General features: G+C 60.9%; 2 protein-coding genes across 2 annotated transcripts; both read right to left on the bottom strand.

Annotated features, from left to right (window-relative positions):
• Positions 1-5705: 5705 nt before the first annotated feature.
• SMIM12 (small integral membrane protein 12) lies at positions 5706-6778 on the bottom strand. Its single transcript, XM_062509086.1, has 2 exons — positions 6174-6778; positions 5706-6035 (listed from the first exon to the last, which is right to left on the bottom strand). The coding sequence occupies exon 1, from the start codon at positions 6608-6610 to the stop codon at positions 6332-6334; it is 279 nt and encodes a 92-aa protein (XP_062365070.1). The 5' UTR covers positions 6611-6778; the 3' UTR covers positions 5706-6035; positions 6174-6331.
• A 3085-nt stretch (positions 6779-9863) lies between these two features.
• Positions 9864-16270, bottom strand: DLGAP3 (DLG associated protein 3). Its single transcript, XM_062508897.1, has 10 exons — positions 15248-16270; positions 14128-14330; positions 13567-13681; positions 13232-13466; positions 12398-12738; positions 12202-12287; positions 11108-11532; positions 10799-10890; positions 10455-10598; positions 9864-10082 (listed from the first exon to the last, which is right to left on the bottom strand). The coding sequence occupies exons 1-10, from the start codon at positions 16268-16270 to the stop codon at positions 9864-9866; spliced, it is 2883 nt and encodes a 960-aa protein (XP_062364881.1).
• Positions 16271-25102: the final 8832 nt, after the last annotated feature.

The following is a 25102-nucleotide window of genomic DNA, read 5'->3' as shown; positions in this document are numbered from 1 at the left end:
TTAACCTGCTGGCCTGAGCACGGAGTTTCTGCCTTAAAGGTGCAGTTTGCAGGGACTTTGGGGAGCCGTGTCCAGCCTGGCCATGTGCCTTGGAGCCCCGTGGAATTTGGGGAGGAATTAGCCCAGCACCTGACAGTTTGGGGGTTTTGGGGTTTTTATTATTTTGCACTAGTCATCTCCTGCTGTGGGCCGAGGGGGCCAGAGGGGATGGAAGAACCAACTGTTGTTACAGGAGCAGTCACCCTGACTTCTCCAGCCCATCGATGCTGTGAGAGGGGTTGTCCTGCTGTGACCAAGGGGCTGCAGGTCCTGTGTGACCCAGGTGTGAAAGTGGGGTGTGGGCACTGCCCTCAGCACTGTTTCCCTTCCCCTGGCAGACTCTGTGTTACATCTTGTTGAATAAAGTTGGATGAATGAGAAAAGGTGAAGGTGGTGTGACTGGTTCCTGCAGTCTCCAGCTGCCTCGGGGAGGGCAGGTGAAGGTTTGGGACTGAGGGAGGGGGAAATGCTGTCCTGTGGGGCTGATGGGTCTGGGGTGAAGGGGAAAGTGGACACCCAGTTGTGCTGTGGGTGCCACTCACTCACTGAAAGTACAACCCTCCCTGCTGTGGCCTCCCGTCCCCTTGAGCCCAGCCTTAACTCAGGGTTTTGACAGAACTGTCATGTCCCCAGCTCATGGTGGCCCAAAGCAGAGCTCAGCTCTTCTCCCTCCACTGCAGATAAACCCAGCAGAGGCCATGGAGCTGCTCCTGGCTGCATAATAGGTGGAAATGAGCCACAGATAAAGGCACACAATGTGGCTGGGGCCGTTGTTTAGTTCTCAAGCCAGGCCAGAGCAGAGCCTGCTCTCTGTCGAGGGCCTCTCCAGTGAGGGTGGGACAGGCTAAAAATACCCTGGAGAACATGAAATATGGGTGATATGGGGCAGTATCACTGCCATCGGCCACTGGAGGAAATGAGGAGGGAGGCACCCAGCTGTGCTGCCCTTGGCTTCCTCCCTGGTGGGGACAAGGGGGGTGAAACCCCCTGGGGTGGGGGTCTGAGCACACCACCAGCTCCCAGCTCTTCCCTGTGCCCTCCTGGAGGATGCTGGGGTAGATCTGCTGTGGAAGGACCCTGCCCTGCTCCCACTGTTGCTCAGCTGGAACCTCCCAGGCCACCCCAGCACAATGGGGAAGCCACGTCCCAGTGCTCCCCAGGTATCAGCAGAGCCCTGCAGCTCTGGGAGGAGCAGCTCAGTGTGCAGGGCCAGGAGGAAATGCCCGAGTGAAAGGGAATGGAGCGGCCCCGCCATGTTTACCCACCACCGTGTCCCCGGGTCACCTCCCCTCGCCTGGACTCCTATTTTTATTGGCACTGAGGGAGCATCACACTTTTCCGAGCGACCCTGCAAGGTGGAAAACAAGACAGCCGAGACCCCCCCTCGCCTGGACACAGTGCCCAGGCTCTGCACAAACACAGCTCCGTGTCCCACTATTGTTCTTGTGCTGTGACAAAGTGGCTCGGGGCAGCTGAGTGACCCCACGCCGCCGGGACGTGCTGCCAATAACAACAGCGAGGGGCTTACCTGTGGGCCAGGCTGGGGAGGGGGCAGCAGCAGGGCTGGGGTTGGCAGCAGCCCCCTAGAAGGTGGGAGGGCAGCCCTTAGGCAAATAAAAGTTTGGAGCTGATAAGAGCTCAGGCTGGCCCAGCGGAGCCCTTTGGCACAGCCCAGGGACAGATAGTGGCCTGACAGGCCTTTCTCACACCTCTGCTCTCCCTCCTGAGTAAACAGGTCTCTCCGGTCCCTTGTGGGAACAGCACTCACTCCCCCAACACCCGGCCCTGGATGATGATGCTGATCCCCATGCTGGCACAGGCAGCCTGGGGGCTGCAGTCAGGGGTTCCCAGGGATTCAGGTACCCCCAGAGCTAGGAAACATTTTGAGGCAGTTCTGCCAGTCTTGGAGGGAGCACACATTCCCCAGAACCCCATGTCCTGTTGAGGGTGTTGGTCTAGCACCAGTCACAGCACCCAGGAGCCCTGGTGCTCCTCTGCAGGGAGATTTCTGCCCTTCTCCCAGTTAGGACCAGTCTGTGCTGGGCACCCTGCTGAGCTCTGCCATGGCCCAGCACAGATGGCTGTCCTGTCTGAAAGGCTCTGCCTGAGGTGCTGGCCAAGAACCAAGGAGTTTATTTTTAAGCTTTCCCAGCATGCAGCAAACAGCAAGTGTCTAAATCTGACCCACTCAGGAAGAGCTGAGGTGGGAGCAGAATCACAGCTGAGGGAGAAGAAGGGCAGAGAGCTGGGCAGGAGGATGCCAGGCAGGGCCACAGCATGGCCACACTTGCCCACAGGGCCCTGTGAATGCCCTGGTGTGTCCTCGGGGAGAGTGGGAGCAGTCAGGAACATTGTCCTGGGCCAGGCACAGACCCCTGACCCCAGCACTCTGTGCCCACAGCACCCACCACTGGGGCAACCCCAAACCAGGAATAATTCTGCCCTTTCCAGCCACTGCCAATGGTGCACAGACAAGGAAAAGCAAACCCCACAGAGCTGCCTTCCTCCCCAGGATTATATTTAGCCCTCCACTAGGGTCCCTCCATGCACGGCATGGCAGACAATGTGGCCCTGTATGAGAACTGCAGGAGGGAGGAAACACACTCAATAGCTGCATCCTGACATTGTCGCCTGCCCCCAGCTATTTCCTCATGTGGAGGCACCAGGACTGCGGTGCCCAGCACTCTGTGCCCATCCTGACATGGGTCCTAACCCTGCCAGTAGCTCAGGGCATCATCCTAATGCAACACCAGGCAAGCAGAGGCTGCTGTCTCCAGAGCCAGGGGCTTTTTGTGGCATGGGAAGATCCATGTAGCCTAAAAACAAGGACCTACAGTGGTCTTGGAGTGCTGGGGATAGGGAATTAACCCTGAGCTGTACCTGCAGGAAGAGCAAGTGCTGAATGGGAAGGGAACATGTTCCACTGTAGCTGTCCCCCAGCTATGGCTCGAGGGATGTGATTTGGTGTAGAGCAGAGCTGCTCCTCTCCCACGCCACTTCAGGGCTTTTGCTGGCCACAGAAGGAGCCTCCATGCACAGCATGGAAGGAGCCTTAGCAGGAAGTGAGACGTGGAGGCTGGGAAAGACTTGGCTGCTCTCAGGAAAAGGGCAATACCAGAGCATGGGAAAAGCCTCAGCTGGGAGGGAGCAGTATTCTCCAGAGGCAGTGGGGGACACACTGATGGGATGTTCTATTTACTCTCCAGGGCAGCCAGGGTGAGCACCCATCATGTCCTGGGACTGTGGGGACACCGTGCTGTGGGAAGGTCCAGGGTGTCCTGGGGTCACTGCACTGCACCAGGACAGGACACCAGAGTGTGAGTCTCTGCAGGCCCCTATTCTCCCCACCAGCTCCCACCCTGCTCCTCTCCTCCCAAAGCATCATCACTCCAGGCCTTGCAGGAAGTGCCCAGATGGCCTTGGACATCCCTGTGCCAGCACAGGGTCACCTCATCTCCAGCCTTGCACAGCTGGAGCATCCCTGCTCTGACCTAACCGGACATCCAGGTATGCCGGATGGCCAGGGGGATCTCACTGTCCCAGCTCACAGCAGCTGTCCCAGTCCCCTGAGCCACCCCAGTGAGCTGGGGCACACCTCGCTCCTGGCATCCTTCCTGCAGAAACCACCTGCTCCTCTGACGAGCTGCTCACGATGGATCCCGGGAGCAAAGCAAGACTTGGGCAGGACAGAGGGTCCACGGTCAGCTGCAGCTGCCCTCGGGCCATGCCAAGAGCACTGCAGTCAGCCTGACCCTTCATGAGCCTGGAGCACGGCCACCACAGGCTGGGCTAGGACTGGGAATACTTGTGGCAGCTGGATTCAGCCCCTGATCCATGGCACCGTGTAGTCACAGCCAGCCCCGGATGCAAGGACATCCCTGAAGCTGGACAAGCCTTGGAGGATGCTCTCACACCCAACGGTGGCCTCCTAGTCAGGCGTGGGACTCCTTGCCCGGGAACAGACTCACTGCAGGCAGGGTTTCCACAGCAGCACCCAGCTGTGCCATGCTGGGAGCAGCTGGATCACAAACGCCCTGGAGCAGACCGAACATTTGCACGTGAGTGGCTGAGTGCAGGCTCGGGGAGGGCAGGGTTTTACCATAATGGTTTATTCAGCAAAGCTTCCTCTCACTCTTCGTGGGTTGCCGTGGCTGCTCGCCCTAGCCCTGAGAGCTGCTCGCTCCTATTCTTGTCCCGCCGGCACTTCCCAAGCGGCACATTGTTGGGATTCAATGGGAGGAAGGGTGGGTGTACACCACTGAAGGCTTAGGAGAAAGGCAACGGGTCTGGGAGGCGGCTTCACCCCTGTCCCAGCGCCTGCGGGAATCCTCAGACCTGCAGCAATGCCGGCGGATGGACCGGAGTCCCCAGACACACGGAAAACAGCTGGAAGTGCCACAGGCAGGGGATGGGAGCCACCAGCCAGGTGCCATCAATGCCCAAGCTGTCACCATCAGGGCTCAGTCCAGCACCCCAGGGCATCACTCCAGCACTGCGCTGGAGTAGCCTCCCTGACTGACACTGCATAGGCCCGGGGCAGGAAATGGGGCAGCGAGGCCCCCCCAAAGTCCAATTGTGCCCAGCCGGCCCTGGGAACGAGGGGATCAATGGGCTATAAACAGCCGGGGGAGCCGCTCCGGCGCGGGGTGAACAAAGGCATTTCAGAGACAGTTTCCGAGCCGGTCCCAGCTGGGAGAAGGAACGGGACCATTCCCACCCCAGCACACAATAGGGAACAGCCATCACCCCACAGCCTGGATGGGAAAACAGGAGACAAAGGGGAAGGGGCTACTTCAGGGGACAGTGCCAGCCTGCCAGGGGGACAACGTGGTGGGCACTGTGAGCCCCAGTGCAGGAGGTGGCAGTGGGACAGGGCTGGGACAGGCTCTAAATCACACCCAGGCTCCTCCTGCACCTTCTCCCGAGGCTCAGCTGCCCTCGCAGCAGAGGTCAGTGTTCCCGGTGGTGCCGGGCCAGGAGCCCAGCTGAGGGCAGCAGTCCAGGCCAGGACAGCAGCTCGGGAGGCAAACACAGCCAGGAGCATGGCAGTAAAGCTGTCAGCAGGGCAGGAATGGCCCTGGTCAGGGTACAGGACAGCACGGTGTGAATGCTGACTGGCTGCTGACCTCGCCACTCACACCGGGCATGGCAGATTTATCGTCCCCAGGAGGGGAAGGCCAGCCCGGGGCAGAGCTGGGGCCTTGCTCAGGCACCACGGGAAAAAACAAGCCGGGAAGCAGCGATAACCCCAGCCCTGCTCTGGTTGGGGTTTGTCCCTGCTGTGCCAGCAATGCCTGAGCCTGGAGGGGACACCGGTCACTGGCCCCCAGTGCCTGCTGCCAGCCTCCCCCTGCTCAGCACCCCAGTGGAACCCCTATCCCTGGGGACCCCACCCTATGCTGTCATAGCCCTTCTCCAGATAAAGAGGTCAAAGGGAAGCAGATGACGCAGCTGGGGGAGCTGGGAAGGAGGCACAGCACAGGCTGGGAATTTGGTGCCTCCTCCTCCTCCTTCCTGCCCACCACCCAGCTGCCAGGCCTGGAGGTCAGTGCCCGGCCAGGGACAGCAATGGCATTTGTAGCAGTTGCTTCTTGAACACGCAGAGCAGAGACATGCTCTGAGACAGGGCTGGGGCTGTGCTGATGCAGAAGACACAGAGGCCCAAAGACTGACAGAAGTTTATTGTGCAGAGGGCAGAGAACTCCTTGTTCCCAACACATCGCCACACTCGGGGCACCACAACGGAACAGGACTAAGACTTTCACTTCCCCTTGTCACCGTTCCTGGGAGGGATGATGCAGGGAGGGGTTCCTCAAAGAGCTCCATGTCTTCTGGAGTAACACTGTGGCGTGGGACTGTGTTGGGGTTCATCAAGAGCCACAGGGCATCTGGAAGCAGGGCAGCAGTTCTTTCTGTCACTGGCAGTCAGCCTGACCCCATCCCATGGCACTCAGGTCCAAACTTCTTCTACCTTCACACCACGGAAGAAATCAAACCTGAGGAGACAAGAGATGGAACCAGGCTGAGAGTGTTCTGTGGTCCAGGAGCCATGCCTGGAGAGAAATGAGGAGTTTCAGACCCGCTCCACCTCTATGCACGGCTCCCTGCCCGCTCTGCCACCGAGCTCTGGGTACCTTGAGCAAATCCATGGGGTGGGCAAACCTGACCCTCCGGAGGGCCCGGGAGGGTGAGGAGCAGCAGGTGCAGGAGAGAGGCTGGTGGAAGCAGTGCAGTGTCAGAGGAGTCCCCAGCAGCAGCTCCGGGTCACCGCCTTTGCCCAAATCACCCTTTATTAACTCTTTTCGGGGCGGTTCCTGTTGAGCACGGCCCGAGGAGCGAACTCCAGCTTGTCCTTCAGGCTCACCACCTTGGTCAGGTCCTCGCCTACGATCTCCTGCAGCTTGCGGTCCTCCCGCTGCTCCGAGATGCTCTTCTCCTCCTGGGCCGTGGGCGGGGGGTCCCCTCGCAGGAACCACTCCAGCTGGGAGCCCACCAGCCCCACCACGAAGGCCACCGGGAAGGTGACGTACGGGGCCTTGGAGCGCACGGCCGCCCACACCACGGACCACATGCCTGCCGAGGGCGGGACGCGGCGGTCACCGGCCGGGCCCGCTCGCACCGGGGCCTCAGCGACAGCCGCAGGGAACGGGGACCCGCGTGGGCCGTGCTGGGACCCCCGCCCGGGTCCGCAGGGACCCCCGTCCTGCCCCGGCCCCGGCCCGGCCCGGCCCCGCTCACCCGGGCCCGGCCCCGCCCGTTCCGGTCACGGCCGTGAGGGCCCGCGGGGCGGCGCTGCCCCCTTGCGGACAGTGCGGGAACCGCAGCGCTGGAGGAGCGACAGCGGCTGGGGACACGGGGGGGACACGGGGGGAAACATGGGGGGACACGGGGGGAAACATGGGGGGACATGGAGGGGAGACGGGGGGACACGAGGGGAAACATGGGGGGACACGGAGGGAAACATGGGGGGACACGGGGGGAAACATGGGGGGACATGGAGGGGAGACGGGGGGACACGGGGGGGACACGGGGGGGACACGGGGGGACACGGGGGGGACACGGGGGGAAACATGGGGGGACATGGAGGGGAGACGGGGGGACACGGGGGGGACACGGAGGGAAACATGGGGGGACATGGAGGGGAGACGGGGGGACACGGGGGGGACACGGGGGGAAACATGGGGGGACACGGAGGGGAGACGGGGGGACACGGGGGGGACACGGGGGGGACACGGGGGGAAACATGGAGGGACACGGGGGGACACGGGGGAGACACGGGGGGACACGGGGGGGAGACGGGGGGACACGGGGGGGACACGGGGGGAAACATGGGGGGACACTGCGGGGACACGGGGGGGACACGGGGGGACACGGGGGGACACGGGGGGGACACGGGGGGAAACATGGGGGGACACTGCGGGGACACTAAGGGGGAATCATGGAGCACACGGAGGGACACGAGGGGAAATCATGGGGAGACACTGCAGGGACACAGGGGAAACATGGGGGGACACCAAGGAGGAATCATGGAGGGACACTGGGAGAACATGAAGGGGCGCATGGAGGGGACACGAGGGCAAGTCATCAGGGAAGACCGGGGGTGTCATGGGGGGAACCACGGGGAGACATCCACAGGGTGAGACCCCCGGGGAGAGTCACGGGGTGTCACCCATTGGGAGACACACAGGGAGAGTCACAGGAAGAGCCCCAGGAGAGAATCCAGGGACAATTCAGAGAGAGACAGCACCAGTCACAGGGGTTGTCTTGGCAGGGGAGACGTCATGCAGGAGTCACGAGGAGTGTCACAGAGAGACACCCACGGGGATGTCACAGCGAGTGTCATGGTGGGAGACTCACGTGGGGTGTCACAGGGGGAGCCACGGGGAGAGATCCACAGAGAGACACCCACAGGAGGAGACACTCAGAGACCCCACTGGAAGAGACCCATGGGGACACCGGTGGGAGATCTCCATGAGGAGATGCATGAGGTGAACTGCAAAAGCCCCTCTCCCACCCACAGACATGCATTTCCCACCCCACGGACACAAAAGGATGGGAGACAGGTGAAAGGCGAGCCCGGTGCCGGCCATGTCCCCACAGGGAAGTGGCCGCTGGCCCGGAGTAACCAAAGTCATCTTTATTAATTGCGGCGGTTCGTTACAATAAAAAGGGAGCCACGTGTCACGGTCACTGCACGGCGCTGGCCGGGGCAGAGCCAGGGGCCCTTCGCAGGCACATCCCTAAATCTGGGGTGCAGGGGGCATGGGGTGGGGAAGGGCTTTCGGTAGCTGAGTGGGTGCTGCTGTCACGGAGGTGTTTAGCACCAACGGACCCCCAGGAGCGAGGCGTCCCCCAGCTGCCTCTGATCCTACCGCCCTCCCTGAGGGGCCTGGGCGAGGTTTGGCCCCAGATTTTGGGAGCTACCCGGCACCCACTGGCTCTGCCCTGGAGGGGTGGCTGGTGATGCTGCGTGGGGCTGCTGGCGTGGCAGAGTGAGGGATGGAGGTGGGGTCCTCCCCCCTGTGCCACCAAAAGGGACACTGAGGGGGACAGGATACTTGGAGAACAGGGTTAAGGACAGGGATGAGGCAGATGCAGCCTCCTGCCCCTCCACACTGCTCTGCCCTGGAGGGGACTCTCCACTCTGTTCCTGGCTCTGTGCACAGTGATGGGGGAGCTGGGAACTGCCACATCCCAGGGTGTCCCTTGGCCCTGAGAGGCATCAGGTTGGTGACAGCCCAATTCTGGGGTGTCCCATCCCACGGGGCTCCAGGAGCCCAGGGGGAAGGGGGAAAGGGTGACCCCCTGAGGGGGTCTCTAGCTCTACACTCAAGGGGCAGCTGCTGGCCATGTCCACACTCCCATCCCACCCACTGGTCCTAAGCCCAGGTGTGGTCCTTGTCACTGCAGTTGGAAACAGGCTCACTGGGGAAACATCTCCCCCATGCAGCAAGGCACGGGGGGAACTATTCCCTGTCCCTGGCTAGTGCCACATTGCAGAGGTGTTCCTGGACTCCAGGCTGGCAGGAGGGAAGGACGGACAGATGAGGGATGGACTGAGGGGAAGGAGGGCTGAGCAAGAAGGGGAGAAGCGCGTGGCGATGCTCCGTGCGAGGGAAGCGGGGCGGCTCGCCGTGACCGGAGGCCTCTGCTGCTCTGGCCCGTCCCACCAGGCAGGACACAGCGCTGGTCACGTGTAGTTTCTGGTTTATTCCTTGGGTTATATTTATATATGTATATAGGGGAGGGAGCCCTGGGTCCCCACGGCACCTGAGCCGCAGGTGGGGAGAGCAGCGAGGGGACCCCTTTGTCCCCACCACGTCCCAAAGCCTCGAGCCGGCAGGGCAGGGCTGGGGGGCTGTGGCTGGCCAGGGGCTGGGGGCCCGTCCCCACCACACACCAGGGGATTGCACTGAGTACAGAGAGGCGGGGGGGCCTGCCTGCAGCCCCCTCCCCTCCAGCCCGGCCGGACCGGGTGCTGGAGGTCACCTCTCTTTGGGTTGGGATGCAGGGACGGGTGTGCAGAAGGGCTAGGGAGTGGGAAAGGGACAGAAAGCTGGGACACAGCCCCAGGGAGGGCAGAGGGAGGGAGAGCCCCGGACCCCAGGAGAGGCTGGCAGGGGCATGCGGGCAGGGAGGGGGTAAGGGGACGGGACAGAACCGGGCTTTGCGGTCACCCGCCGTCGGATCCACGAAAGGGCTAAGATAGAAAAGAGAGAAGCTGTGAGTGGGGCCAAGAGCTGCCCCAGGGTGTCCCCGCGGCCCCCCATCACAGTGAGCTACGGCCGCGCCGTCCAGTCCGGGTAGAAAAGCGGAGGCTGCGGTCACAGCCGGGTCTGCGCCTCGGGGATGTAGATCTCGATGCTGTCCGCGCTCTCAGTGGCCGAGCTCTGGCGGAAGGAGGCGGCTCGCTTGGCTGCCAGGAGCCGCTTGCGGGCCTCCTGCCGCTGCCGGTCCACCGAGTCCAGGGAGCGCTCCTTCACCGGGTGCACCTTGGAGCGCGGCGGCTTCTTTGGTATCGGGGGAGGCACCTTCTTCTCCTCCTGCACACAAAACAGGGGCTTCAGGCTGGGACCTCCCCCGAGCGGGCATCCCAGGGGGCTGGCCACAGCCGCCGCTCTGGGCGATAAAGACAAAGCCATGGTGGGAGGCTCCACAGACCCTCGTACAGGTTGCAAGACAGGGCTGCACTGAATCCCTTTATCTATCCCGTGCCAGGACCCTGCTTGGCCCTTTCCAGGCAGCTGGGATACATCAGTGGGACAACAGCCCTTCCCTAGCCTCACTTTTTCCCAGCTCTGTTTTTCAAGGGTTTGCTGAAAGCAGTCACCAGTGAGAGCCCAGCAGTGGCTTGGATGCAGATGAGGGGGGAGAAGTGACAGGTTCAAGTGCCAGTGGCGGAGCCCTGCCCTTACCTTGGGCTCCATGATCTTCCACCCATTGGCCTTGAGCTGCTGGAGCTCCCCAAACTTCATGCTGACATCCTCGATGGAGAGCTGCAGGAGGTCCCAGAAGCCAGCCAGGTCTTGGAAAGTGGGCACAGGGAATGCATTGGGATCCTGTGGGGACAGAGGGACAGACTGTCATCCTCATTCACTGGTGGGACATTAGCTCTGCTGGCCACAGGGCCATCCCACCTCCCTCTGCTGGTGGCTCTATGTCCAGCTCTCCTCCACGGTGGTCCATAGTCACTGGCTGAGAGTGTGAGACACCCCCCTCCCCAGCACAGCTGCCCCCCAGCACAGCTGCCCACACTCACCATGTTCTGCTGGCAGAGGCGATAGAACTGCTGCACCTTCTGGGACATGAGGAGCTGGGCACTGCCCACCGCGCTCCGGATCTTCTCCAGGACTGGGGGGCAGAGCAGACAGTCACGAGCAGCTCACAGCCCTCCAACACATTGTGTCTCCTCTTTCATATCCCTCTAGCCCCAGAGGTGTTCCTAACCTCTTTAGCCTTGGCAGCAAAGATGCTCCAAGGTGGGAACACTGCAGGACAATGACTGTGCCCCCCCAGCTCTGCAAGACCCCCAGCCCCACTCTTTGCCACAACACCCCACCCAACTCACTCTCCTCGGGCAGGTCATAGTCCTCCGCCTCCCTCTCCATCTGCTGGCACCAGCCCTCCATCTTCTCCACCTCTGCTTGCAGCAGTTTGATGAACCACTCCCCGTCGCGGTGGCACGGGGAGGCGCGGCCGGAGTCAGGGAGGCTGCGGGAGCCCCTCTCTATCCAGGCATCCCGCCGGGGCACCTCCACCGTGTCGTACTGCAGCTGGTAATCCTCACGGTACGCCCACTGCCCCTGCGTGTGCACCGTCTTGTACACGGCGTACTGCCGGCCCGACTCGGGCTCCGAGGAGTGCCGCTGGAAGGGTCGCCCGAACTGCAGGGCTTTGTCCTCGGTGGCCACGGCCAGGCCGGTGAAGCCCTCGAGCTCCAGGTCCGCCTGCACGCCCGCTGTCACGCTGTTGGAGCGCTTGAAGCGTGCTCGCCTGCGGAGACAGGGAGAGCTTGGGGACCCTCGAGGCCAGCAGGTATTGTCCTGTCCCCCCGCCAGGTACTACAGAGGCAGGGGCAGGATGAGGGATGCCCACAGGTAAGACTGGGTTGGGGATGCCGGGGTGGATCCCAAAGCATTCAGGGCCACAGGAACAACCCTGAGCAGCTGCGATCTGCCAGTCCCTCATCTCCTCTGCTCTCAGCCTGTTTCCATGGCTACCAGCAATGGACCGAGGATGGAGAGGAGCGTGCACCAGGCTGCATGGGCACAATGCCGGAGCTCACCTCCCACAGGCCATTCAGGTTCTGGCGCACCTGGCATTCCCATCCCAGCCAAAATGTCATAGTTAACTGCAAAAACGCCCAAAGGTTTCATTTGCACCCAGCGTGGGCTCAAAGCTAAGGGTTGAGCCAGCAAAGGAGAGCACAGGACAGCAATAGGGCAGCCCCTTCCCTGGGCAGAATCGAGGACAAAGGAAAGGCTAAATGCTGCCCCAGGTGTGGGCAGCTAGCCTGGGATGAGGATGGCACTGAGCTCTGGGGTTTCAGCCAGAGGGGGGAGGGAAAAGATTCTGTGGGGTAGTGGTGGTGTTGTGAGCTCAGAAAGCCCCCTGGAACTCAATGCTTCAATGCAGCAGGTCTCAGCCCAGTCCATGGGGTACCTTTTGTCCTCTTCCACCTGCACCCCGATGGAGTGGAACTCCCTCTGGCTCCGGCTCTCCGTATCCGAGTCAGAGACGGCCTCAACCTGCCAAGAGGCAGAGGGAGAGCGCTGGAGGGCAACCCCAAAATGCAGCGTGGTGTCTCTCAGCATGGCCCACACCACTTGAGCAGCCCTCAGGGAGGAGCGGAGCCCACCTGGACGCCAATGGAGGGACGCCACTTCCGCTGCCGAGCCAAGCTCCTCAGCTCCTCCCGGCCTGGGATGGCCTTGATGATGAGTGTGGAGGGCTTGGGAGCAGCACGGGGCTGGACCGGGGGCAGGTCGAGAGCCACGGCCGTCACCTTGGAGCTCTCCAGGCTCTCGGCCGAGTTGCAGCGGGCTGCAGCATCTTTGGACCAGGCGGGGCTGCGGGCGATGTCGCTGGGCAGGTAGCTCTCGTGGGTGGACTCGGTGCTGCTCTGCGCCGTGACAGAGATGAGAGGTTTGGCTTTGGTTCCTGGAGGGATGGGAGGTGGAGCTTTTCTGTAACTGAAGGCTGTTGTGGGAGAGGCGCAGGATGAAAAGGCACGTGAAAACACAGACATTTGCTCATTTCCCGCCACGAACAGGGTCCCCAGGGAATGCTGCCCATCTCCTCCCACAGCACAAGGACCGTGGCCCCACAGGGTTTGCCCCTGAGCTGGGTTAGATACAGACTGGAGTTCAGAGGGGCTGTTGGACCAGGTTTTGGGATCAGGAAAGCACCCCAAACACACACTGGCCACACTGCTGTAGCACCCAGCAAGGGGCAGAGATGGGGCTGGAAGTGGAGGGAAGGAGGGGATGACAAATGGGTGCTGGGGACACAGACCAGCCCCCTGACTGGGACTGGGTGATGAGCAGGATGATCACACCCTGTTCTGGGCACTATAGGGGTAAAGGGCCAGGAGGAGGGCAGCAGCAGCCCTTGGCAAGTGCCCAGGTGAGCAGGTAGGGAGACGTGGGGTTCCCTCACGCGGCCAAGCCCTCGCAATCCCCCCAGGACTCACAAGTGCTGGGCTTCAGGATGCTGCTGGTGATGGGTGGCCCAGGAGGGGCCGACATGGAGAAGAGTGAGAGACAGTCATCGTCCTGGGAGCAGCCCGCCTGGATGGCCCGCAGGTAGCTGTGGCTCCGCATGCGGAAGCAGCCAGGCAGGTCCAGCGCCTCCACGGCCTGCGACTCCACCTCGCCAAAAACCGACTCGCAAACAGCCTCAAACTGGTGGTTGAGCTCATCGTTGATCTGGGGAGAGCGGTGGGTGAGGCTGAGCCAGGGCAAGGGATGCTCAGAGCAACATCCCTGTTGAATTCACAGCCTGTGAATCCTGTGTCACGGAACGTACCTGGCCGGTGGTGAAGGAACGCCCGTAGCTCTGTCCCCGCGGGAGCATTCGCGGTGGCGTGCAGCAGCTGGGACAGTTACAGATATATGAATCAGAATAGTGCCTACTTGCAAACCTAATGAGAGACAGTGGGAATAGAAGGGATCGCACCAAAAGCAACACATTCCAGCAGAGCATTTGGAAATGCAGCCAGAGCGATTCTCCCGCCGGCCACTGCTGCTGTCCCCATTCCTCACTGACCCCAAAACTGTCACCCACCGGGACTGGAGCACATCTCAGTCACCCCCCTTTGAACATGCCTCTTCTCCCCATGGTCTGCACGTGGCTGCAGCAGCAGGTCCCCTCAGAAAGGCCAGCATAGCCACGTCCCCCCCAGTGCCTTGACACAGAGCAGGGACAGGGCTCGGTGCCGCTGCTCTGGGGAGTGCGGCTGTGAGAAGGGAGGGTGGTGTGAGTGGGGACAATGCCATGAGCAGGGACTCGTCCTCCCAGGGAGCCCTGGCCCAGGGCCCCGCTGCTGCCTACGGTGCTGGGATGGGGCTGGGAGGCAGCAGCCCTTACTTGGTCCTGGCCTGGTCAGCGCTGGAGGAACGGCGGTAGCTGTCTCGCCGCGTGGCCGCCCTGGGCAGCACTTTGGCGCTGATGTCCGAGTCGGCGCTGTCCTCATCGCCCATGGCCTTGATGTAGCTGCCGCTGCGCATCCGCCGGCACGGGATCTCCCCGTCCTTGCCCGCCGGGTACCCGCTCCACTCGTCCTGCGGCACCTGGAGCAGGAGGCAAGCGTGGGAGGATGTGGTGGACGGGATCCCACAGGTGGGATGCAGAGCCAAGCCACGTACCATCCCAAGCCCAGCCCAAACCCAGCATGTGTGCCCGGCTCCCCTGTCCTCCCCATGCACCCCAGAGCTGCCGGGATAGACCCTGGGTGCTCTGACCGCTTTGGAAAGCCCCCAGGAGAGCAGATCCCTCCTAACAGCCACAGCTCCCCATTCCCACAATGCGAGGCGGCACAACAGCTCCCACCTCACGGCCCCCTGGGCAGGAGCGTCTGGGCCAAATCCCACCCATGACAGCGCAGCACCCGTCTGACGTATCGGGCACCAGTCCCGCCACGTGCTGCTGACCCCAGCACCACGGGGTCCTTATAGGGCACTGGCAGGGGGATGGTGTCCCCTGGGGCCCATGGCCAGGGTGGTGAGGCCAGCACCCTGCCCCAATGCCCCCACTGCTAGTGGAGATGGGACCCAGCTGCCCCCACCCCCAGCCAGCATGGCATTGCTGCTCCCTGTCTCCTTCCCCCAGGAAAGGAAGAGAAGAGTTAATTAGCTTTTAATTGGAAGGGGGGTGACCTAGAAGGGAGCCCAGTGATGAGGCAGGCAGTGGCACCCAGCCAGGCACACAGGCAGGATAAAAGCAGTGAGTAGGGAGCAGGCACAGGGCTGCTGGTGGCCCTCAGCTGACAGAGCTGGTCTGATCCCAAATCCAGCACAGGGCAGGAGGCAACAGATGAGCTTCGAGGGGACAGCAGGGATCAGCACAGGACCATGGGAATGGGGCACAGACACTGGGGACATGGAGCAGAACTGGAACATCCTCACAGGCTGCTGGATGGAGGGTTGCAGCCCTGGCTCACCCTGCAGCTCAGTCAGCCCCAGTACCCTCACCCTGCCCAGGCCATCACCTGCAGGTACTGGTATGCTCTATCTTTGGCCTTTCCCTCCTGAAGCATCAAGGTCTTCTCGGAGCTGCCGGCGCTGGGATAGGCTTCACGGGCCTGGCTGACGGTCATGGTGTGCCAGGCACTCCTCTTGAGCGTCTGGCCATCCAGAGACATGGACATGCCGGCACAGGCCAGGCATTTTCCTTCCCCGCCGCCCTTTAGACTCTTCAAGGTCAAGTCTCTGAAGGCACTTTCGGGAGCGTCCACACAGTACTGGGTGCCCTGGTCAGCGGCGTGCCGGCCAGACACCATGTAGCTGCTGTCGCTGTCCAGGTTGTCGTCGGAGCTCCACCAGCCCAACATCTTGGACCGGTGCCGGGAGTCCACCTTACGGTCCTTGCTCTTGCTGCGCTTGCCATGGCGGGACTGGTGGTGGTGGTGGTGATGGTGGTGGTGGTGGTGGTGGTGGTAGCCGTCCCCGCGGCCGTCCATCTTGGCGCCGTTGTAGTCCCGCTTGGCCGGCGCCTCCAGGGAGTGGGACTTGGCGAACAGCTTCTGGACGGAGTGGACGAGGTGGCGGATGCGGCTGGGGCTCTCGCTGCGGGGCTCGGCGCCGCCGGCCCGGGGATACTGCAGCGTGTGGAAGCCGTCGTGGTGCAGCGGCAGCTGCTTCTCGAACTGGTCCAGCAGCGTGGGGGGCAGGCGGTTGATCTTGCTGGCAGGGTGGGCGGTCGCCATGCATTCGTCGCAGGAGTCGTAGGGCTGCTGCGCGTGATGCATCCTCGGGAAGGTGCTGCTGGCGCTGGCGGAGGGCGGCTCGCTCAAGGGCCCGCCCGGGCACTCGCTGGCCGCGCCGGGGCTCTGCGCTGGGCAGTAGGGATGCTCCAGGGAACGCGGCTCGCTGGGGCTGAGCAGGTACGGCGGCCGGCCCTCGGGGCTGTGCGGGATGTAGTCAGCAGGATGCTCGCAGTCCTCTGGGATGTAGCGGCAGCGGTGGCCGGAGGAGGGCTGTGTCTGGCTACGCTCCCCATGGTAGCCCTTCATCATTTCAGCACCCGCCCCATAGCCTCGGCATCTTGCAGGGATGCCCCTGCGGGCTCATCTGTGGGGACGGGGACAGGCACAATGTCAAGATCCCACTCTGCACCCCCACCACCAACAAAACATTGGGGCTACCTCACAGGAACCAGCTGAAAAGGCTGGGAAGCTTCCAGGGCAGGATTCAGCCCTGGGTGAGGCCCTGTGAAGCGCCAGAATCCTGGCTTTCCACGTGGTGACAGGAGCACAGTGCCTGGGCTGGGCACCTGGGGTTATCCCCAGCTCAGATGCTCAGAGGGGGCAGTGGGAAGGAGAAGGTGCTGCCAGCAGTGATACAGGCAGCAGGGCCTGCAGACTGTGAGGGAGGACACACTGCCATCAGCAGATCCTTGTTTTCTTCTCCAACACCAAATATTATGAAGTGTTTCTCCATTATAAAGCAGCTCTGGCTGAGTTTTTCAGCCGTTGAGATTCACAGCGCCACTAATGAGCTGCCGCGGGGCGCGGGGGGGGCCTCACTCTGATGTCTCCATCCAGCCCCACAGCTGTGGGGGAGCTGTGGATGGAGACCCACGATCCAAGGGTCTCCTGCCCTGCAAGCCCTCTGGATGGGCAGGCAGGAGCAGAGGTGGCTGTGCTGTTTGAGGGGCAGTGCCAGGCCGAATCAGGAGGATGGAAGGCGTCGAGCCAGGCTGAGCCTGTGCCAGCCAACAGAGCTGCCTGTACCCATGGAAGTTTGTGTGCCTTACAGCCCCTCAAAGGCTCTGTCTTTGCTTTGACTGTAAATGAGGAAATTACTTATTCTCCAGAGTATCTCAGCTAGTTAACAGGCATCGTTAACGCTCTCGTTGTCATGTCTGTGCAGGGTGCTGCGGGCAGCACGTCTCCCAGACTGGCTGCGGGGAAAAGGCGACCTGTGGGACGTTCCCTGTGGCACGTGGGGATTCAACCACGGAGACTGGAAACGAGGGACACTGGGAGGGCCAGGGCTGTGTGGGAGGGGGTTGTGCCCCCAGGCAGCCTTGGAGGAGAGAGCAGCTGAGGGTACCCAAGGGGTTTGGAAGCAGGCAGCAATGGCGTTTTGGCCCTGAGCAGCAGACAGGGCCCTGGGAACTCATCTGCCCTAAGCCACCACCGCCTTCCTTCCAGCTTCGAGGCTGGATGGCTCCATCCTGTGCCGCTCCCCATCCTCAGATCCCGCTCCTGCTCTAACAAGGCTCCCTAATTGCTGAACGGAAGGTGCAGCTGGTACAGAAGATGCTTCTCCCCTCCCATGAGAGTTGCTGCGAGGAGCAGGAGCAGCAGCGTGGGTTGGAGCTGCCTTCCTGCCCTGGGATCAAGCAGCAGGATGGAAGGACAGACAGACAGACAGGCTCCCAGCCCAGCTTTGCCTCTGCTGGCTGAGCTATCATCTCCTGCTCAGGGAGGGAGGCTCTTAGCTGATCCAAATATTGCTGCCGCGGCGGAAAGAAAGAGTCAAAATATCTGTGGAGCCCGTCAGCACGAGCCCGCCGGGCTTTTGTGCGCTGCAGGTGCAGGAATTCAACAAAGCCGGAACCGCGGGCGAGGCAGCGCCGCAGCTCCCCCGCACCTGTGGAGTGCTGGCAGCGGGTGGGGACATGTGATGGAGGATCCATGTCCCAGCTCACTAAGGCGACACGCCCTGCCCAGGGACCAGCCTGACACCCTAAGGGCAACCTCGGGATGGAGAAGGGGTAGGGAGGGACCCTGTAGGGTTCAGAGTCCCCCTTTCCATGTGCCAGCAGGAATGGCCACGTGTAGAGGATGGGAGAGGCCCCTGAGCCCACTCCTCTGCCCTGTCCCAGGAGGGCAGTGTGGGCAGGCTGGCACATGGGACTGGGGCAGCCAGCCAGGGCGAGGCTCATGGGCAGATGGCCGAGAGCTGGAGCTGTGTCCCTCCAAAGGCCAATCCACTGAGCAGCCCTTGGGATGGAGAGATTTGTGCCACCAAAGCACAGATTTAAGTCAGGGGGAAAAGCTCAGCCCAGCTGAATTTTGTGCCATTTAACACCAGGGTAATTACCACCAGTGGGAACCTACCGCCCACACAATTATGTGCTAGGATAAACTGGAAGAGCGTAATTACCATTACAAATAACTCACTCCTTGCCTTTATTGCATCCAGCGCCTGGAGAAACTCCCACCAGTGGCTCCCCACCACCACCTCCCTCTGATGTCTCTCCCCATTGAGAGGGTCAGCACAGGAAGGAGTGGTGCTCGTAGTCCCTGGTGCTCCAGGCCATCCTGAAATTCAGCCTGCTGCCTAATTTCCCATAGGAGCACTTGGCAGAGGCAGTTTCACTTCCCAGCAGCTGCCCCATGAGATCCCTGCCTTAGAGGCAGCGCAGTGCCAAGGCCCAGGGCTACAGGGATTCAGGGCAGACCCACCAGGAGCCTGAGCTTCCCTGGGACCCCACAGCACCCAGGATCCTCCCACCTTTACTCCAGCTCCAGGAACACCAGTGGAAAAGTGAGAAGACATCAAAACCCCACCACAAAGTCTGGGTCTGGCAAACCAACATAGGCCAGGACTGGATTTTCCAACACTTCCAGACCTAACCCCAAGAGCTGGGATTGATGGCCCTGCACTCAGGGGGTCCTGGCCCCTGCCCTTCTCCATCAGCCCCACCATGGGCAGCCACGCCAAGGTCCCAGTGAAGCCTGTTGGTGGCACTCACCGCCCGGCGCTCAGGGAGATGCTGTCCTCATGGTCCTGCCAGCAGCAGCTCCTCCACGCTGGGAATCCCTGGGGCAGCAGGCTCTGGGGGAGGAACAAGAGGGGGATGAATCCAGAGCAAGGGTGTTCCTCCCCAAAACCAGCCTGGGCTACCTCCCCATGTATTTTTTATTAGCCCAACCTGCCATCTTCCCCTGAGGCCACCCTAAACCAGCACGGCAACGGGGACAGCTCCTCACAGCCACGTGTTTCACCCAGTTTAGCCCCAAAACCATCCCCAGTCCCGTCCTGTTATGCAATTCCCTGCCAGCGGGTGCTGGAGCCAGCACAGCGGCCACCACGCCATCGACTTTCATTTGCTCCAGATCCGGCCACTTGCTCCACAAAGCCTCCTCCTGCCACCCCGGCTTTCCAGCATCACCAAAGGGACTTTTTTCCAGCTTCCTGCTCGGGCCACTCTGCTCTGTAAATTAATGCAAGGTTCTGCCAGCTTGGGTCCTGCTGGGGACCTTTATGGCTTGGGATGAAAGCAGGAGAGAACAAACACGCAGCATGAGCGCCCGGCACTGCGCGGGAGCTGGAGCCGGGGAAAAAAATAAAATAAAGTGTTTTTCCCACTTAAGGGCTGAACAAATTTGATCTACGGTCGTCGGAAGAAAATAAATATGGAATACTGCCAGGTCGTTTCCACTGTGCTTTTAATCTATTTACTCTTTCCCTGCTCATTGTAAGCGAGAAGGATTGTGGAAAGCAAACATTTTATTTTATTACTAATTGCTCTGTTATTTTATGAGGCTGAATTAGTAAAATTTACTCAGCCTGGAGGAAAGAAAAGAGGGGCTTAGTAAGAGATCACCTAATTTAGCACAGAAAGGGGAAAGGGAAAGGGGAAAGGTGAAGAAAGGGAAAGGGAGTAGGAAAGGAAAGGGATAAAAAGAAAGGAAAGAGAAAAGGGGGAAGAAGAAAAAGTAAAAGGGGAAAACAGTATGAGCAGGATGCAAAGATCACAAGAAAATACACTGACTGCAATCAGGAAATCAAAACCAATTACTGTTAATAAAAGAGAACAGAGCAGCTGCAGGCTGGCACTGCCTGCAGAGGGCTGTGAGGGGCAGGATCCAACCGGGCACCGCTGGAAAAAAGGGATGAAGCAAGATTTTTAAAAAGTCATGAAAGACGAACACAAGCTGAGGAACTGCAAATGTGAGTGGAGCAGGAAATGTTCACCGAGGCTGCTGAGAAGGCCACAGCAGCCAGCACAGCTGGGTGGGATCCCGACAGGGCTGGGGGGCTCTGGCACCTCAGCAAACCTGGGGGACCTTGGCACCCCGACATATCTGGGGGGCTCTGTCACCCCGAAACTGGGGCCATCTCCCCTGGCTCAGCCCTGCCCTGACACATCCCTTCTCATGGAACATGGCCACTTTCCAGGCACCAACCTCAAATCCACAGTGCCCCGGGGCTCCAGCCCTGCGCAGCCGCCCCGCTCCACATGCCGGGAGACTGAGGACAGGCCGTCCGACGGGCTGGGCACGTTATTAAGCACATGATTAATTTTGGCACCAGCCCCAGCTGCCTGACAGCTCCTTCTCCAGGGCTGGAAGAGCGAGTGTGAGAGGTGCTGCCTCTGCTGATGCAGCGGTTGGTGGGATGAAAAATCCTGCAATGCAGCACTGCTTCTTAATGAGCCATTTGTCTTTGAGTCTTCTTCACTCATTACCATGCCGAGAGAGGGATGGGAGTTGCCCCACGTCCCCATCTCAGCAATTACTCCTGGAGCAGAGCGAGGAAATACGGCCACAACACGCCCAGCTGCCAGGGATCCGGCACGGCTGCCAGCGCTGGGACTCCCCGCCACAACACCGCTGACTCTGGCTGCTGCCACCACGGGGAGAACAGGAACCCCCTCCCTGCACAGCACACACAGCCCAGGACACCCACCCTGGCCCCAGACCTGATTCTCTGGGGGCAAGAGCCGTGCTGCTGTGCTGGATGTGCAAAGGAGCTGGAGCTGCCAAGGCAAAGCCAGTGGAGAAAGGAGCCTGGCACTCCATCCCAAACCAGATCTTGGTGGAAGAGCCACATCTTTAAAAGACCTTTAGGATGGGGAACACCCAGGCCAGGAAGCCAAATCCCAAGAAGCTGGCTGAGAAGGAAAGAGGCGGCACAGGGAACGGGCCATGGCAGCATCCCTGTGTAGGTGCAGGCAGAGGAAGGGCTGGCAGGGGTGAGAAGCCAGAAGCCCCGTGGCACAGGCACATCCAGCCCCCTCAGCCCCACAGCAACTCTCATCCTGCCCACAGGAGCCAGGACATGGCACATGGGCCATTGACTGCTAGAGGATCAGAGCCAACTGAGTTGGGAAACCACCGTGGAGGGACCCCAGGGACCCCAGGGACCCCAGCCCATGCCAGCTGGCACAAGGATTGTGGGCACTGAGGCGCACGGATGAGCACCCATCACTGGTGATGCCCACGGACAGCTCCCTTCCCATGGACATGCTTGACATCTGCCCACACTGCCTGGGGCCAGCAGCAGCTGGAACACTTCTCCCATGCCCTCCAGGGCTTGGTGGGAAAAGGGGACATGCAGGTGACAGTGGGGACCCCAGGGATGGAGAGACCACAGGCTGATGTTCAGCTGCAGTGAAGGGAAGCAACAAGCAGGGACATCCCCCTGTGCTGTGCTCTCCCTGGGGGCTCTGCCCACATTCCCACAGGTACTTCAGCCACCAGCAGTGCCCCAGGTGAGTGGTGGGCTCCAGCATCCCCCAGGAGTTAGATCTGCCTGTGCCAGAGGCCCTGGGGGCCACAGCAGCCCCCTCAGGCCCTGCAGCTGTGCCAGAGGTCCCAGCTGGTAGCGGTGCTGGATGAACCCCATCTCCCCATCACCCCCACTTTTCCCTCCCAACCACATGGAGCCACCTGCTAGGCCATGCTGCTGAGGCTTAAAGAGCCACTTACTCCCTGGCCATGCTGTGTAATGACTTAAGCCAGGGATCATTCCAAAGCCTCTTTGGTGAGCTCGGGACAGCATAACCTTAGCCCTGAGCATGGCAGTAGTGACAATTCTGGTCATCTCCTGCCCATTTCTCCAAACCCCTGGGCAGGCTGACCCTTCCATCCCCAGCTTCACTCCCACTGAGCCCCCAGCAGGCTGGTACTGCCACCCCTGCTGTGTTCCTGCCAGGTGCTTGGCTGAGCCAGGGCTCTCACCTGTCACCAGTGTTGCCCCTCATCCTCCTTTCCCTGGCACGCGGCACTCTTCATTCCAACCCCAAATAACACCAATCCCAACCGGTTCCCTTCACAGCACCATCCCCTCCCACTGGGCCATAGGGGCTGGAGTTTCCAGGAACAGCGAGGAAGCAGAGCCCTTGTCCCTGTGCCAGAAGGGATGCTCCGGGCTATCACGTCCCATTCCCAGGCTGCATCCCCTGGGGCCAGGGCTGGGATGAGCACAGCGAGCCCGAGGCATGGCACAGCCCATCTCGCCAGCAGAGGACCCAAACTGCTGCTTTAATGGATGGGCTTAATTTGCAAAGCTGATGAAAACCTAAATATTTAAATACATAATTCTGCACAATGCTCTTAACGCGGGAACAGAGCAAGGGAAGGGGGGGCATGGCTGGTGAGTGAGGACACGGTAGACATGGGGGATGCTCTGTGGAACCACCTGGATCACCTGGACCAAGAGCATCTCCATCACAATCTCGGGACCATGCACACCCTTGTTCCTAGAGCCAGCAGTGACTGCAGAATGGGTGCCATGGGGTGTTCTGCTGTTGGCACTGGAGACCTGCTCCACCACTGGAAGCATCCCAGAGAGAAATGTGGAAAAAAGGGAGCCTGGTCCAAGGCAGGAAGCTGTGAAGGGCAGAGAGACGAGCCCCCATGGAGATTACACCACTGATATTCCTGCTACAACAGCTTAGAGATAAAAGAGATTTGCAGGATTTACCAGCAATACAAATTGAATATTTAATTTTAGATGCAGGGGAGGAGTGGGGGCTCATCCCAGGGGAGCACAGAGGTGTGCAGGTGGTGAGCCCGGAGAGGTGTTTCCAGCTCTTTGGGGAAAACTGGTGTCAGGTGACTGGCGTCAGCCAGAGGGGCTGGGCATTGTCAAGGCAGTGGGACTGGGCATCCTCTGCCCAACCTGCCCCTCATGCCACCAGCCGCTCACCGGCTGCCAACTGCACGGCACAACCTCTGCCAGCACATAGGGTCTCCTGCAGGATCATCCTCAGATGAACCACGTATGTGGGCCCAGCACCAGGGATGTTCTGGGGGTGTTCAGGAGGAGTTCTGACCCCACACGCTGTCCCTGGGCCAGCTCTGAGCCAATGCGTGGCTGCTTTGTTGTGCTCCCCTGTGCCCTGACCAGGGTGCACCAACGAGGCTGTGCCTAGGTGAGGATGCCCCTGGATGAAGCCATTTGCCACCCAGGGGGTGGACTTTGCTGGGAATGGGGCTGGAGGCAGCAGGGAGTGAGACTGATCTCAGTATACTGTAGGATGGGGTGGAGAAACCCCCAAGGGGACCCAGGCACCCTCGAAACACCAGAGCAGGGACAGAGGACAGGCAGCAACAGCCGCCTGCCAGCTGTGAGAAAGGGGCTGCTGGCTGGCCCCAAACCCATCATGGGGTCCCTGTGGTGCCACCGAGCCAGGTGCCCATCCTGGCTCACCCTTCCACGGCTGGTGTGCCGTGGTGGCGCGGGTGCCACTGCAGGGCAGGCTGGGGGAGGACGGCAAAAGATGAATGAGGGAGTCGGGAGGCTAATGGCATTGTCTGGAAAGTAGGTCGTGTGCTGAGCAAAAAGATATTTATATCAAAGCTCGTTCCCCCGCAGAAGCTCCTGAGTCGGGTACAGGCAGCACCACGAGCCCATGGCCGCTGCTCCGCACCCCCGTGACACCCGTGACACCCTCATGGCACTCCACACTCCCACGGCACCCCCTGCCCCATCCCATGCCCAGCCCTGCCACCCTGGGCACCCGCCAGCCCCAGGGCTGCCCTGCTCAAGGGTGGGAGTGCCAGAGGTGAAGTCATCCTGACGGAATGGGAGCCACGGCAGCTTTGCCTTTTGCTGGCCGGGCTGCAGGCACTGGGCACTGAATGGTTCCAGGTTATTTTTATTTTAATGCAACCTTTGCCAAGATGTGATACTGCCCTGAACGTTCCTCAGATAGGCACAGTCAGCCCAGGATGGCCATGGCAGGTCCTGCCCAGCCCAGCCTCAGGTCAGCTGCACCACCCTGGTCTCTCCCAGCACCCAGCTCTGCCCATGCTCCTCACATCCTGCATCACCCCTGACCTGAGCCAGGTCTCAGCCTTGTTGCGAAGTTCAGTCACCTCCTTTCCCACCTCCAGCCTTCCCAGAAGAGATAAGAAATCATCCCAGAGAGTCCAGATGGAGTCAATTGTTTTTGCCCCCTCTGACCATGCTGCTCCAGCTGTGGACATGACCCATCAAGCAGCCATGGGGCCATCCAGCCCTGCTCTCCTGTGCCCGTCCCCATCCCACACCTGGCAACCTGCTATCCAGCACGGGAGCAGGTTCATTTCCCATAATAGCTGTGTCGGCTGAATTTACAGCCTTGCTCTGAGTTATTAATAATAATGGCCTCACTCTTAAGTAGGGCTTTTCATCTGCCTCAGAGCCCTTTCCAGAGGACGTCTGCAGCATTATCACCATTTCATTCTCGTTTCAATGGGCACAAGAGCGAGATGAAGAAGGGGCAGCTGATCTGTGGTGTGGGGCACACGATCCCACAGGGAGCCTGGCCACGGAACCCCCAGGGAGGTTGGAATGCCAAGGGCCTGTCGGGATGCAGCCACAGCACAGAGGCTCCTGCCAGCCACGCCGTGGTGATTTACACCAGCAGTGAGCCCGGGCCCTGCCGCACGGATAAATCCACTTCAGGCAGCGATAAACCAGCGTCACCACATCGGTAATCCGCAGCACTCCCACCGCCGTGAGGAATCCAGGGGCAACGCACGTGTGCCGATAAATCCCGGACTTGTCTCAGCAGGGAGGTCCCTGGGGTGGAAATCCCCGGTGGAGCTGTGGCCAGAGGGTTGGATGCAACCAGGCTGCCCTGGGAGATGCCAGCAAGGGAGACGCTGGGGATGGAT

The sequence above is a fragment of the Cinclus cinclus genome, chromosome 26 (genome assembly GCF_963662255.1).
Source record: "Cinclus cinclus chromosome 26, bCinCin1.1, whole genome shotgun sequence".
NCBI classification, from domain to species: Eukaryota; Metazoa; Chordata; class Aves; order Passeriformes; family Cinclidae; genus Cinclus; species Cinclus cinclus.
Note: the sequence above shows the minus strand (reverse complement) of the source record. Positions and strands in the feature narration are given on the sequence as shown.

Coding starts and splice junctions, on each gene's coding strand:
- DLGAP3 (XM_062508897.1), bottom strand. CDS start 16,270: ATGAAGGGCTACCATGGGGAGCGTAGCCAGACACAGCCCTCCTCCGGC. Junction 10,891..11,107: donor CTATGACCTGCCCGAGGAGA/GTGAGTTGGGTG, acceptor TCTGCCCCCCAG/TCCTGGAGAAGATCCGGAGC. Junction 10,083..10,454: donor GGAAGATCATGGAGCCCAAG/GTAAGGGCAGGG, acceptor TTTTGTGTGCAG/GAGGAGAAGAAGGTGCCTCC.
- SMIM12 (XM_062509086.1), bottom strand. CDS start 6,610: ATGTGGTCCGTGGTGTGGGCGGCCGTGCGCTCCAAGGCCCCGTACGTC.